At 45.0% G+C, this 14,677-nt stretch overlaps 1 protein-coding gene and 1 pseudogene across 2 annotated transcripts; both read right to left on the bottom strand.

Moving 5' to 3' along the window:
• Positions 1-378: 378 nt before the first annotated feature.
• SIGLECL1 (SIGLEC family like 1) lies at positions 379-6,487 on the bottom strand (the record flags this gene model as incomplete). Its single annotated transcript, XM_082861935.1, has 5 exons — positions 379-467; positions 655-794; positions 4,602-4,701; positions 4,848-5,134; positions 6,468-6,487. The coding sequence occupies 5 exons, from the start codon at positions 6,485-6,487 to the stop codon at positions 379-381; spliced, it is 636 nt and encodes a 211-aa protein (XP_082718061.1).
• A 6,893-nt stretch (positions 6,488-13,380) lies between these two features.
• On the bottom strand, positions 13,381-14,033 carry LOC309976993 (UPF0193 protein EVG1-like; annotated as a pseudogene). The gene has a single exon. The product of its transcript is annotated as a UPF0193 protein EVG1-like (transcript).
• Between the last annotated feature and the right edge of the window lie 644 nt (positions 14,034-14,677).

Below are 14,677 nucleotides of genomic sequence, written 5' to 3'. Positions count from 1 at the left end.
CTTCCCGCCTCACCCCATCCGTACGTTGAAGCCCTAGACCCCAGCACCTCAGAATGTGACTCTGTTTGGAGACAGAGCCTTTAAAGAGATGAGGTGAAATGAGGTCACATGGGTGGGCCCTAATCCAATAGGATTGGTGCCCTCATAAGGAGGAGATTAGGACACAGACATGCACCGAGGGATGACCACGTGAGGACACAAGAGGAAGATGACTGTCTGCGAGCCAAGGGGAGAGGCCTCAGAAGGCATGAACCCCGCCCACACCTTGGTCTTGGACTTGTAGTTTCCAGAATAGTGAAAAAATAAATTTCTGTTGTTTAAGCTCCCAAGTCTGTGGTGCTTTCTTATGGCAGCACAAGCGGACTCATAAGCCCCTTTCTAGATTTTGCTCTCCTTTCCTGGTGGGGCAAGGGCTGCCTGTGGGCGGGGCAGCAGGTGGGGCTGGGACCCCTCAGGATCGTCACCATCTGGGGCACAGGGGGCTTGGCTGCTGGAATGGGGCCTCGGCTTGAAGAAGCGGACAGATGCGCTGCTAAGGCTGAGCCCTGGTTCTCCCGGCCGGTTGCCAGGTACCCGGGGGCTCTGGGAATCTTTGTGTCTAACGAGTGCCCTCTGGTGGCCACAGCTGTGCAGCAGCCCAGCCCAGGGACTTACCTGTAACAGAAGCAGGTGAGGTTTCAGCTTCAGACTCCTTGGGTGTTTCTGGCTCCTCCAGCAGCTCTGGTTTCTTGAAGATCAGGGCCTCATTGGCCACGGGAATATGACTCTCCTCCCACCACTTACGCATCTTCATTCTAAGGCAATGAGCCCAGTGGTCAATGCGGTGCTCAGTTCCCCCTGGTTCCCAGAAGGAGCCCTGGGCTGGGGGTCAGAAGACCCAATTTCCCTCCGTTTGCTGGTTCTGTGAGCAGCATCGCCTCCCCTCATCAAATGGGGATACAAGTCCCTACTCTCTTGGCCTGGACCCTCTTCCCAGCATCCTGTTCACAGCCCTCCCATGGCTCGCCGGTGTCCCCCGGCACAAAGTCCCCCAGCCCTCCAGCCTGGCGGCCCTTCATGACTGTGCCTTTCCTCTGCTTCTCTCCTGCCCCCCTAAAGTCTCGATATGTATGCAATTTTTTTTATAGACAAATCTTTTTTTTTTAATTACAAAAAAATTTTTTTGGATGTGCTGCACAGCTTGTGGGATATTAGTTCCCCGACCAGGGATCGAACCCACACCCTCGGCAGTGAAAGCACGGAGTCCTAACCACTGGACCGTCAGGGCATTCCCTAGAGAAACCTCTTCTGCATCCCTTTTCTTTCTCAATATTCCTGGCATATTTGTGCATATCAGTGTACAGAGAGTCCCCTTAGTCTTTTCACAGTTGTAAGTTTTTGGCCCTCCTCCCATGGAGAGGTGGGGTTTATTTCCTCTCCCCTTGAATCTTGACTAGCCTACGACTTTTTGTAAAAGAATATGGCAGAAATGACACTGTCAATTCCAGGTCTAGCCCTAAAGGGGACTGGCAATTTACGCCTTGGAAGAGACCACGATGAGAGGCCCTGAGACTACTTGGAAAGGGGGAGGGGCCCAGCAATCTTCAGACTGTCCCCATCAAAATGCCACAGCCCAGCCCAGCTGCTCGCTAACTACCACCACGTGACCTCAGTAGCTGCCACAGGAGGGCAGAAAAATCATCCAGTTGGGTCCCACCCACATTCCTGATCCATGAAATTGTAAGATACGCTAAAACGATCATGGCTTAAAATCATGGCTTAAGCAGTAGGGCCGGGGGATTATGACAACAAAGCAACCAGAACTGTGGTCAAGTTCTCTTGAACGTGACAAGCTCTTGTCACCCACAACTGGAAGAGTTCTGACTACTGCGACTTATCTCCCTTAGTAACCACCAAGTTTCCGTTATCCTCCAAAGTTTTCCACCTGTGAACATATGAACCCCAATGCCCCATGCTCTCCCTGGTTCTACTCTATCAGCTTTCCTGTGCTCTCATTCCAATCTCATGTTCCTCTTCTTTGATCCCACAGGTGGAAACTTCAAGGCCGAGACACCACGTTCTCTAGCACCTGTGAAGACCCTCTTGGTTTCCCTTCCTTCCCAACCCCACAGGGTACAACTGGTTGCCCACTTGAAGTGCTCTCTCCCTCCAGCCTCCCTGCCTCCCTTTCCCCCACCCCATCAGCCTTCCATGGGACCCTGCCTGCAAAGATCCAAACCTAGATCAATGCCACCATCTACTCTTTCTTTCCAATGACCACTGGTGGGAGGAAACATCACAGGGAAATGCCGCTTACTGCCACTAACAATTAATAATCTCCAAAAAAGATGAATAATCTCCAGTCACTGCTGGGCCTTTGCTGCTTCTCACCAAGTGTTGTCCTTGTCCTTGTACGAATCCCAGTAATTCTCCTCAGTGGCTCTCCTAACCACACCTAACACTGTCCGTCTTCTTCATTCTCTACCCCTCACCCCTGCTCCCACCCGCATCACTTTCAGCAGATGGCTTTGCCGTATTTCTTCTCTCCGGAAAGGAGCAACTGGGCAGGAGCCAATCAGAAATGGCCACCCAGTGATAAATGTCACTTAAAGGTGAACCAGAAAAAGAACATCTGCTATTGGATTTTGAGAATAAGGATGACTGGTTGGTTTAGACAATGTCATTTCAGGGACATGGAGCTGGAGAGCATATTGACGTGGACTGGAGAATGTGAGGGTGATGAGAATCAGAAAGTGGACGTCAGCTCTCTCTCTCTCTCTCAAAAAAAAAAAAAACCCCAAAACACTGGATGGTACATAGAAGGAGTTTGTGGGGCTGAGGTGGGAGAGATTTGGACATACCTATATAATTCAGAGAAAGAGCCAGTGAAGAGAGGGTGATTGATAATTTAAGAGACAGGAGGAATGATTAATGAAGTGTGGACGAGATGGATTCCCAAGCAAAGGAGGTAGGGCTAACCTTGGACGGGAAGAGGGATGCCTCTTTCTCTGAAAAGGGCAAGGAGTAAATCATCAGTGCCAGTGGTACATAACTTTGTAGGTTTGGGGAGCTGCTTTTTTCCTGCGAAGTAGGGAAACCTTATTGCTAAGAGTGAGAGGGGAGGAGGTAAGAGAGTTGGGGGGAAAAGGAAAACATTTGTAGTACTGACAGAGTGCTGTGTTGGGAGGGGCTGACTAGAGGTAGGCTGAGGGATTTCTGGGCAGTATTGATGCTTGTTCCCAAGGGATAAGGAGATACCGAAGGGGTAAGTTTCCCTTAGTATCTTCCTTGTGCCGGCCTCTAACACAGCACTTGTTTACTTGTCTGTGTCCTTGGAAAATACAGGAGACAAGGTTAGAGGGAAAAAAAAGAGAAAGAAGGTTTGACAAATATTAAATGAGAATCCCATAGTGAAAGGAAAGGGCAGAGGCATATATGAAAGAGTGTTTGAGACTTTTCCAGGACTGATAAAAGACACCAAAGCAGAGATTAAAGAGGCCAAACAAATATAACAACAGACAAAAAAAGATATCCACACTTAGTCACATCAGAGTGAAACCTTTAGTGCTAATACCCCAAGGCCCAGATGGCTATGAGGGCCCTGAAAAGGCACCCAGCCCGGGTACCAGGGAAGGTTTCCTGGAGCACATGATGGAAGAGCTGTGAGCTGAGTCCCAAGCAATGAGTAAACGTCAGCCAGGTAAGAGAGGGGTTCAGGGACGGGAGACGAAGTGTAGGGAAGGGCACCAGGCAGAAGTCACTGTACAGCTCGAGAAGATTTAAACAACATGACTAATAAATTTGGTTTAAAGGATATATATATATATATATATATATATATATATATATATATACACACACATATATACATGTACATATATATAATATTTATATAAAACACTGCATTCCACAAGCGTAGAATGCATAGTCTTTTCAAGCCCACATTGGAATATTTATTTATATAAACTAAACAAAAATTTTGTCACAAAGAAATAAAGAACTGAAACCATGCATAGCATATTCTTTGACCTTCTTGGATTTAAATAGAAATAAAGAAAAGAGGATTATTAGAAAATATTGATGCCTCTAAAAAAACCTCTATGGGTCAAAAAATAATAATGGAAATTCGCAATATTCAAACCAAAAGATAATAAAAGACTTTATAGTAAAACTTGTGAGAGTCAGCTACAGTCATGCTTACAGGGAAACTTACAGCCTTAAATGGAAAACTGGCAAAGAAGAATGGCTGAAATGTAATGATGTAAGAGTCTGTATCAAGAAAACTGACAGAGCTGAATTAACTGGAAGAATCATAAGGAAGGAAAGAAAGAATGTAAATAAATGTGGTAGGCTTTGGGGAAGGCTTGCTGTTGATTTTTTTTTTTTTTTTTTTTGCGGTACGCGGGCCTCTCACTGCTGTGGCCTCTCCCGTTGCGGAGCACAGGCTCCGGATGCGCAGGCTCAGCGGCCATGGCTCACGGGCCCAGCCGCTCCGCAGCATGTGGGATCTTCCCGGACCGGGACACGAACCCGCGTCCCCTGCATCGGCAGGCGGACTCTCAACCACTGCGCCACCAGGGAAGGGAAGCCCCCTTGCTGTTGAATTTTAACTTGATACTCACGCAAGGAGAACAAGGAAGGAGAATAGTGCTGATGCAATGGGTCCATACACAACGCCCTGGACCAGCCCTTTCACGAACGCACTGGAAACTGAATTCTTATCTGGAATCAGAGGGAAGTGAGAGTAGTTTTTCTCCTAAGGCTGTAAATTCTGAGCCAATACTCTTTCCTCTGGCTCTGTACCCAACCTCATCCTGGTCCCTAGGTGGTGTCGTTCTAGCCCAGCAACTAGACCCCTGTATACTTACCTGGTATGAGGAAGATGTTTGAAGTATGGATGCCATATTGGTCCTTCCCCTCACAGTGGAGGCCCATGGTTATTTCAGGCTCCCCGAGGAGGGTGATGGTGCTGTTGGCCCAAGGGGCAATTATGCTAACAGTCACCTGGAAGATGTTATTCATGTTGTTCAGACCCATGGGAGCACCTCCCATCAACCACTGCAGGGAGGGCGTGGGGATCCCGTGGAAGGAACCGCTGCACTGCAGAGTCTTCTCCAAGGAACAAGAAGAATAAAGCAGACTTGGTGGGGGGGTGCTGTAGGGAAGCAGTGTCAAGGGTCAGCAAGCATCCTGACTTCTCTGCTTCCTCCAGGATGAACACCAAGGTCTGGTGAGTTTCCCATACTTTGTTGCTGGGAGAGGAGGGGCGCTGTCCACTGGGAGATGACAACTGGAAACGGGTGTCTGGTCTCTCCTAGGTCCTGCCCTATGTGCTCTTCCCTCTGCTGATTTTAGTCTCTGTTCTTTTGCTATAATAAATCGGAACCAGGGGAGACTTCCCTGGTGGTGCAGTGGTTAAGAGTCTGCCTGTCAATGCAGGGGACATGGGTTCGAGCCCTGGTCCGGGAAGATCCCACATGCCGCGGAGCAACTCAGCCCGTGCGCCACAACTACGGAGCCTGTGCTCTAGAGCCTGCGAGCCACAACTACTGAGCCTACGTGCCACAACTACTGAAGCCCGCGCACCTAGAGCCCGTGCTCTGCAACAAGAGAAGCCACTGCAATGAGAAGCCCGTGCACCACAACGAAGAGTAGCCCCTGTTCGCTGCAACTAGAGAAAGCCTGTGCGCAGCAATGAAGACCCAACGCAGCCAAAAATAAATAAAGAAAAAAATATATTTATAAATAAATAAATAAATTGTAACCAGGAATAGAATAGTTCTGCTGAATTCTGTGAGTCCTTGTGAGTTACTGAACCTGAGGGTGGTCTTGAAGACTCCCAAACTGCACCAGCCCAACCTAGTCTGCTGGGTATTTTTTAGTTCTCTTGTTGTTGGTAGTAACTGTATCTTGTAACCTTGGTCATGTTGCATCATTTCTGTATCGTAGTTTCTCAAATCAGAAAAATGGGTACAGGGACTTCCCTGGTGGTTCAGTGGTTAAGAATCCTCCACCAATGCAGGGGACATGGGTTGGATCCCTGGTCCGGGAAGATCCCACATGCCGCAGAGCAACTAAGCCCGTGCACCACAACTACTGAGACTGCACTCTAGAGTCCGTGAGCCACAACTACTGAGCCTGTGCTGTAGGGCCCACGAGACACAACTACTGAGCCCAGGCACCACAACTACTGAAGCCCGCGTGTCTAGAGCCTGTGCTCCGCAGCAACAGAAGCCACCGCAATGAGAAGCCCGTGCAGTGCAACGAAGAGTAGCCCCCACTCACCACAACTAGAGAAAGCCCGCGCGCGCACCAACAAAGACCCAATGCAGCCTAAAATAAATAAATTTATTTTTTTTAAAAAAAGAGAGAGAGATTAAAGACCCTGCCTGAGGTCATAGAGAAAAGAGTAACAGCATGAGACCTGGACCCTGGCTTCCCACACGTGAAGTCCAGTCCCCAGCTCATCACATTGGGGATCTCGATACACTTGGTTCTGGGCCGCCATGCCTTTTGTCTTCTCCAAGACTTAACAGCACCCACAGCACAGGTGATGATGTTGAGAGAGCAGATGTGGATACATTGATCATTTGGGTTCTAGAGTGCCTGGGCACAGCATGAAAATGGAACTAGGAGTCAGAAGAGCTGAGCACTCCACTAGCTAAATTTCTAGTGACTTTGGCCAAGTCGCTTAACCTCCCAAAGACTGTTTCCTCATCTGTGAAATGGGGACTGTAATTCCTCAGGGAGTTGTTGGGTAGAGAAAATGGGACACAGGGTGGGTCACAATGGCAAGCACAGAAAGTGCACATGGAAGATGTCTATTACGTATTATTTATCATGCATTTAGTTCTTTAGGTCCTCACCTCTTCACCTGACCTCAGCCCAGCCCAGCTTCCACCCCCACACCCACACCCATCCCAGCACTTCCTTGGCTTTCTCAACCACCTCCTACCTGGCCTCTCGTTCCACTTACCCAACCGTAACAGTGGTAGTACCATCAGCAGCAACAGGATCTCAGGGACAAGAGAGGATCAGGACCTATTACGCTGCTAACTCTTGATCTCAGGTCCACATGTCCTGGAGGGCAGGATTTGGAATGCATAAGGAGAGGAGAAGCAGTTAGAAGCAGAAGGTGGAGGTAGAAATAAATTCACTGTTTACTGGGTATTCTTTTTTTTTTTTTTTTTTTTGTGGTACGCGGGCCTCTCACTGTTGTGGCCTCTCCTGCTGCGGAGCACAGGCTCTGGACGCGCAGGCTCAGCGGCCATGGCTCACGGGCCCAGCCACTCCGCGGCATGTGGGATCTTCCCGGACCGGGGCACGAACCCGTGTCCCCTGCATCGGCAGGCGGACTCCCAACCGCTGCGCCACCAGGGAAGCCCTGTTTACTGGGTATTCTTATCTCTGCAATCACCCTTAAGGTCCATCCACCTGTGAGTTAGGAGCCTCATGGGACCAGAGGCTGAGCACCTTCAGGAACAGGGACAGGGAAGGTTCCCCGTGACTCTCTGTGGAGTCTCAAGACCATGTCTTCTTTCTTCTCTTTCCTCTAGTCTTCACTCCCAGCCCCTTCTCCCTTTAAAGGAGCTTGGGCTTTTTCGCAAGTCAGTGGGGAAGTCGTGGAAATCATGGAAACGTTTTGAACCATGGTGGGGGGGCAGACAACAGGTGTGGATGTTATAAAGGTCTCTGTGGTCTGCATTGAGGAGGAAGCAATAGTTCAAGAGAAAGATGATGTGGTCTGAGCTGGCCCAGTGGCTATGGGGGATGGAGAGGATGGGGTATATTTACGAGACATTTGAGTGATAAAAGACATTTCTACGGCTGGCAAGATAAATTCCAAACTCCCTTGCCTTGCATCAAGGCTGTCCATGATTTGGGCTCACACTTGCCCTATCTCTACTGCTCCCCTTTCTGCCATTCTTTGCAAGCTTAAGAGAAACAAGTATGTATACATATATACCACACCTACTCCGTGCATTCCTACCTCTGTATGTTTACTTGGGCCACCGCCTTTTTCACGGCATCCTTCTGCAACTCTCCCCTCTGCCCACATTCAAATCATACCTCTCTTTCTAGCCCAGGTCAAATGTAACTTCCTCCTGGTAGCCTTCCTGGATCCTCACAACCACAAAAAAGCCTCCTTTCTCAGACTTTCTTCAGCACTTATATATATTCATCTCTTTTAGAACAATGTCTCAGGAAGAGCCCAAGAGTTGCCTGATATCTACCGTCTTGTATGTTCTTATTATTTCAAATTTGTTCAGGTGGTGAAGTTATCAGTTTAAAAAAAAAACCCTATTTCCCTTCCTCTTTTACATCTAGGGCTGGCCACGTGACAGAGTTCTGGCCAATGAAGCAAGTACAAGAAAAATGCTATTAAATTATTATCACCAAATAGAAGTCCATTCAGCCGTTACCCCATTTTTTGCCATCACAATTGAGCTCTGAAGGTCTGTTCTTTGCATATAATACTAACTAATGAAATTTGAGAGCTCTATTTTTTAAAAAAATAAGTGTTCATGATAAAGGAAACGTGTCTCAGAAAGAATTGAAGATGTTCCCTTCCCCTGCAACTGTAAATCAAAAGATACGGTTTTGTGTTATAAAAAGGTTCAGGGAGTCTGATTTGATATTGTGCAAAACTGAGAATGTTTATAAGAACATAATTTATGTTCTCTGCAATATACAGTTTCATGTGAATATTCAAGACTGGTACTGATTTGTTCTGTTCTCTGTTGATATAAGTCCGCCCTTGGAAGAACAATTCAAACAAAGCAGTCTTACGATACTCCAAAGACATTAGAAATTATTCCATGTCTTATGAAAATGATATCCAAATAAAATGGAATTCTGACCAGTGGTCTTACTTGATAATTTTTTGCTCTGGTAACAATAACATTGTAATTGACATCTCTGTTTCTTAAATTGTATACCTATCTGTAGGACGGTACTGTTCTCTTCTCCCATGTGAACAATGCAAAAATAAAAACCACAGACTCTGCTGTTAGATTTATTATTACGCAAATATCTTGAAAGACTTGCCTACTTGAAATACCAAATGTCTGAGGCTATCTGCTGGAGTCTTTTGGGGAGTTCTGGTTTTCTGATATTAGCACCGCTACTTTCTTCTTGTTGCTTTTCTTCTTCATTTTCCCTGGAATATAGATGTGATACGGGAAGTGGAGCAGCCATCTGGCGACCATGAGGAACCATGTAGATCAAAGCCACAGACTGAGGAAATTATTGACAACAGTACAGGGATCCTTATTCCCTGACAGCCTTGTGGAGCTGCTACACAAACTTGCACAGTCTACTGCACGCTTCTTCATTTGGTTACTGCTTTCATTGGGAAACTGATGAAATACCCTACCAGGGAATCTATCCAAGAGTCAGCTCCTTGAGAAAAGGCCCTACATCAAATACACCTTTGTGTCCTTCCCAGTGCTTAGAAAGGTTCTCTTCTGAAAAATATATTCCTTATTATCCTTGTAATGTCTTTAGGATCTGTAGTTATAACTACTCTTTCATTCTTGGTATTCAAAATTTGTGTCTTCTCTCTTTTTCTCAGTCAGTTTCCTTAAGGTCTATCAATTTTATTGAGTTTTTTTTTTTTAAAGAATAAGCTTTTGGTTTCAACCGATTTTTCTGTATCGCTTCTGTTTTTTTTTTAATGAAAAAGCCACTTTATTGAAAATTTAGTTGTTTCCAATTCTGGAAGGTTAATTTTTTTTAACATCTTTATTGGAGTATAGTTACTTTACAATGGTGTGTTAGTTTCTGCTTTATAACAAAGTGAATCATTATACATATACATATGTCTCCATATCTTTTCCCTCTTGCATGTCCTTCCCTCCCACCCTCCCTATCCCACCCCTCTAGGTGGTCACAAAGCACCTAGCTGATCTCCCTGTGCTATGTGGCTGCTTCCCACTAGCTATCTATTTTACGTTTGGTAGTGTATATATGTCCATGTCACTCTCTCACTTTGTCCCAGTTTACCCTTCCCCCTCCCTGTATCCTCAAGTCCATTCTCTAGTAGGTCTGCATCTTTATTCCCGTCTTGCCCCTAGGTTCTTCATGACTTTTTTTTTTTTTTTAGATTCCATATATATGTGTTAGCATACGGTATTTGTTTTTCTCTTTCTGACTTACTTCACTCTGAATGACAGTCTCTAGGTCCATCCATCTCACTACAAATAACTTAGTTTCATTACTTTTTATGGCTGAGTAATATTCCATTGTATATGTGTGCCACATCTTCTTTATCCATTCATCCGATGATGGACACTTAGGTTGTTTCCATCTCCAGGCTATTGTAAATAGAGCTGCAATGAACATCTTGGTACATGACTCTTTTTGAATTATGGTTTCCTCAGGGTATATGCCCAGTAGTGGGATTTCTAGGTCGTACGGTAGTTCTATTTTTAGTTTTTTAAGGAATCTCCATACTGTTCTCCATACTGGCTGTATCAATTTACATTCCCACCAACAGTGCAAGAGGGTTCCCTTTCCTCTACACCCTCTCCAGCATTTATTGTTTGTAGATTTTTTGATGATGGCCATTCTGACCAGTGTGAGATGATACCTCATTGTAGTTTTGATTTGCATTTCTCTAATGATTAATGATGGTGAGCATTCTTTCATGTGTTTTTTGGCAATCTGTAGTATATTTTCTTTGGAGAAATGTCTATTTAGGTCTTCTGTCCATTTTTGGACTGGGTTGTTATTTTTTTTTGATACTGAGTTGCATGAGCTGCTTGTAAATTTTGGAGATTAATCCTTCGTCAGTTGCTTCATTTGCAAATATTTTCTCCCATTCTGAGGGTTGTCTTTTCGTCTTGTTTATGGTTTCCTTTGCTGTGCAAAAGCTTTTAAGTTTCATTAGGTCCCATTTGTTTATTTTTGTTTTTATTTCCATTTCTCTAGGAGGTGGGTCAAAAAGAATCTTGCTGTGATTTATGTCATAGAGTGTTCTGCCTATGTTTTCCTCTAAGAGTTTGATGGTGTCCGGCCTTACATTTAGGTCTTTAATCCATTTTGAGTTTATTTTTGTGTATGGTGTTAGGGAGTGTTCTAATTTCATTCTTTTACATGTAGCTGTCCATTTGTCCTAGCACCACTTATTGAAGAGGCTGTCTTTTCTCCACTGTATATTCTTGCCTCCATTATCAAAGATAAGGTGACCATATGTGTGTGGGTTTATCTCTGGGCTTTCTATCCTGTTCCATTGATCTATATTTCTCTTTCTGTGCCAGTACCGTACTGTCTTGATTACTCTAGCTTTGTAGTATAGCCTGAAGTCATGGAGCCTGATTCCTCCAGCTCCGTTTTTCTTTCTCAAGATTGCTTTGGCTATTCAGGGTCTTTTGTGTTCCCATACAAATTGTGAAATTTTTGGTTCTAATTCTGTGAAAAATGCCAGTGGTAGTTTGGTAGGGGTTGCATTGAATCTGTAGATTGCTTTGGGTAGTAGAGTCATTTTCACAATGTTGATTCTTCCAATCCAAGAACATGGCATTTCTCTCCATCTATTTATATCATCTTTAATTTCTTTCATCAGTGTCTTATAATTTTCTGCATACAGGTCTTTTGTCTCCTTTGGTAGGTTTATTCCTAGATATTTTATTCTTTTTGTTGCAGTGATAAATGGGAGTGTTTTCTTGATTTCACTTTCATATTTTTCATCATTAGTGTATAGGAATGCAAGAGATTTCTGTGCATTAATTTTGTATCCTGCTACTTTACCAAATTCATTGATTAGCTCTAGTAGTTTTCTGGTAGCATCTTCAGGATTCTCTATGTATAGTATCATGTCATCTGCAAACAATGACAGCTTTACTTCTTCTTTTCCAATTTGGATTCCTTTTAGTTATTTTTCTTCTCTGATTGCTGTGGCTAAAACTTCCAAAGCTATGTTGAATAATAGTGGTAAGAGTGGGCAACCTTGTCTTGTTCCTGATCTTAGTGGAAATGGTTTCAGTTTTTCACCATTGAGGACGATGTTGGCTGTGGGTTTGTCATATATGACCTTTATTATGTTGAGGAAAGTTCCCTCTATACCTGCTTTCTGGAGGATTTTTATCATAAATGGGTGCTGAATTTTGTCAAAAGCTCTCTCTGCAGCTATTGAGATGATCATATGGTTTTTCTCCTTCAATTTGTTAATATGGTGTATCACATTGATTGATTTGCATATATTGAAGAATCCTTGCATTCCTGGGATAAACCTCACTTGATCATAGTGCATGATCCTTTTAATGTGCTGTTGGATTCTGTTTGCTAGTATTTTGTTGAGGATTTTTGCATCTATGTTCATCAGTGATATTGGCCTGTAGTTTTCTTTCTTTGTGACATCTTTGTGTGGTTTTGGTATCAGAGTGATGGTGGCCTTGTAGAATGAGTTTGGGAGTGTTCCTCCCTCTGCTATATTTGGGAAGAGTTTGAGAAGGACAGGTGTTAGCTCTTCTCTAAATGTTTGATAGAATTCGCTTGCGAAGCCAACTGGTCCTGGGCTTTTGCTTGTTGGAAGACTTTTAATCGCAGTTTCAATTTCAGTGCTTGTGATTGGTCTGTTCATATTTTCTATTTCTTCCTGGTTCAGTCTTGGAAGGTTGCGCATTTCTAAGAATTTGTCTATTTCTTCCAGGTTGTCCATTTTATTGGCATAGAGTTGCTTGTAGTAGTCTCTCATGATCCTTTGTATTTCTGCAGTGTCAGTTGCTTCTGTTTTTAATTTAATTGATGTCTGCTTTCTCTTATTTCTTTCCTTCTGCTTGCTTCAGGTTTAATTTGCCCTCCTCCTCCTCCTCCTTTTCTTTTCTTCTTCTTTTTTTTTCACGTTAAATATGTTTTATTAGCCAGTTGATCATACTGGTTAAATATTTGCCCAAAACTGTAAGAAGTCAAATAAGTAGGTCCTAAGACAGGTAGGAAGAAAAGAATCATATTCATTACTAAGTTCAGGAAACCTAATGTGCTGGACACAGGGACACGCAGTCGGGGAGGCGGAGGGAAGGGGGCCCAGTGGATGCCCTTAGACACACACCCAAGATGGTGAGACTTGGATCCTTTCTTTCACTGTGTGTGTGGCTCTTTCCCCAAGAAAAGAGTCACTGTGTGTGTGTATGTGTCTGTATTTGTGACTGGTCTCAGAGGCTCAGCTGACTGAGGATCCCTGGGCAGAGTCTCAAGGAGAATCAGCTCATTTTCTGAGACACGGTCCATTTTCTAGGGTGCTATCTATGTCCAGGGTACCCTAGGTGGGGGCAGTGCTATACAACCATTTACATGGCTGAAGGCTGGGGTGGGTGGGCTGACCTGGGGATGACCCTGCTTGGCAAGGGGGTGGGCTCCAGTGGTGGAGGTTGGGTTCCCCCGCCCCCCTCCGGAGGCAGATTAAGTGGTGGCAAGAGCCTTCCTAAGTTCCTCACTCCTCTTGTGGTCAAGGTCTTCCATTTCCTGTAGTTTCTGGGAGATTTCAGTAAGGATGAGACCTCGGTACTGTCTGCGCTGCCCTAGGGCCTCCATGTCAGCCAGGAATTCTTTCCTCTCCTGGATTTCCTTCACCAATTCTTCACACCGGTCCAGCTCAGGGGCCGGGCCCTCCTGTCGCATAGGAGGGGCTTTCTTTTCCATTCCTCTGGCTCTTTCCTGGTGGCAAAAATATTTCGGAGTCTTCGCTTCTCCTTCTCCAGATCTCGGGTGGCTTGAGGCTTCAGCTGCTTCCGGCTGCCGGCCCCGTTGTCTTGGCACACGCTGGCAGTCCGGACGTGGGACCGGGCAGCCAGGATGGGAGGCGAGCAGATGGCTGAGGCCGGCGGCTTGGAAGGCAAGACCCTCTAGCTGGAAGTTGAGCTGCACTGTAGGGGGAGAGTGTCTCCTCGTTTCATGGTGTCCATGATGTGGCGCTGTTGGAAGTGTGTCAGTTTGGATTCCTTCAACATCACTCTGAGCAGCTCGCAGGTCCCTGGGGTGTAAGTGGCTGGCTTGGGGCAGCGCCAGAACCCAGTTCCTTTGGTCACTGTCTCCACCCTCTCCTGGGAAGCCATGGGAGGGCTCCTAAGTGTTTCAGATTCTTCCTGGAAGTAGACCAGGAGTCAGAAAGCCTAATCTTTGTCTCCCGCTTCTGGAAGATTCTGGGTAAGTCAGTTCCATCCCTCTTGGTCTCTGCATCAGAGGTTGCAAACTGGTGGTACCCAAGCTGGATTTGACCCATAAATAGATTTTGTTTGGCCTCCTAAAAGCTTAATTTATTAAATCAACTTTTTTTCTTGTGTGGGGGGGATAACATTTAAAAATCAGGCTATTTCACACAAAAAAGTGGCAGTCCAGTGGTTAGGACTCTGCTCTGTCAAGGGCCTGAGTCTCATGGGGTTGTTCTTAGGATTAAACAAATTACTAGGACAGAGCCTTACATAGTATACACTCAATAAATGTTAGTTACTATTTATTAAATTACCTACTTGGCCTCTCTCAGCATTTGAATTGGGACTACTTTTTTCCACCTCTGTTCTTCTGGTGTTAGAACCAGCTCTCTGCTTTCCTTTTTTTTTTTGTTTTTTCCTGGTTCTAGAACCAGAGCTCTGCTTTCCTTTCTTTTTCTTCCTCTCTTTTCTTTTTTCCCCCTTTTTTCTTATACTTCAATTTTTTTCTCTCTCTCTTTTTAAATTTTTTTTAATTTATTTTTTTTCTG

The sequence above is a fragment of the Leucopleurus acutus genome (assembly GCF_964270905.1).
Source record: "Leucopleurus acutus genome assembly, chromosome: 20".
Lineage (NCBI taxonomy): Eukaryota > Metazoa > Chordata > Mammalia > Artiodactyla > Delphinidae > Leucopleurus > Leucopleurus acutus.
The sequence above is the reverse complement of the archived record's forward strand: the minus strand, read 5'-3'. Positions and strand labels throughout refer to the sequence as shown.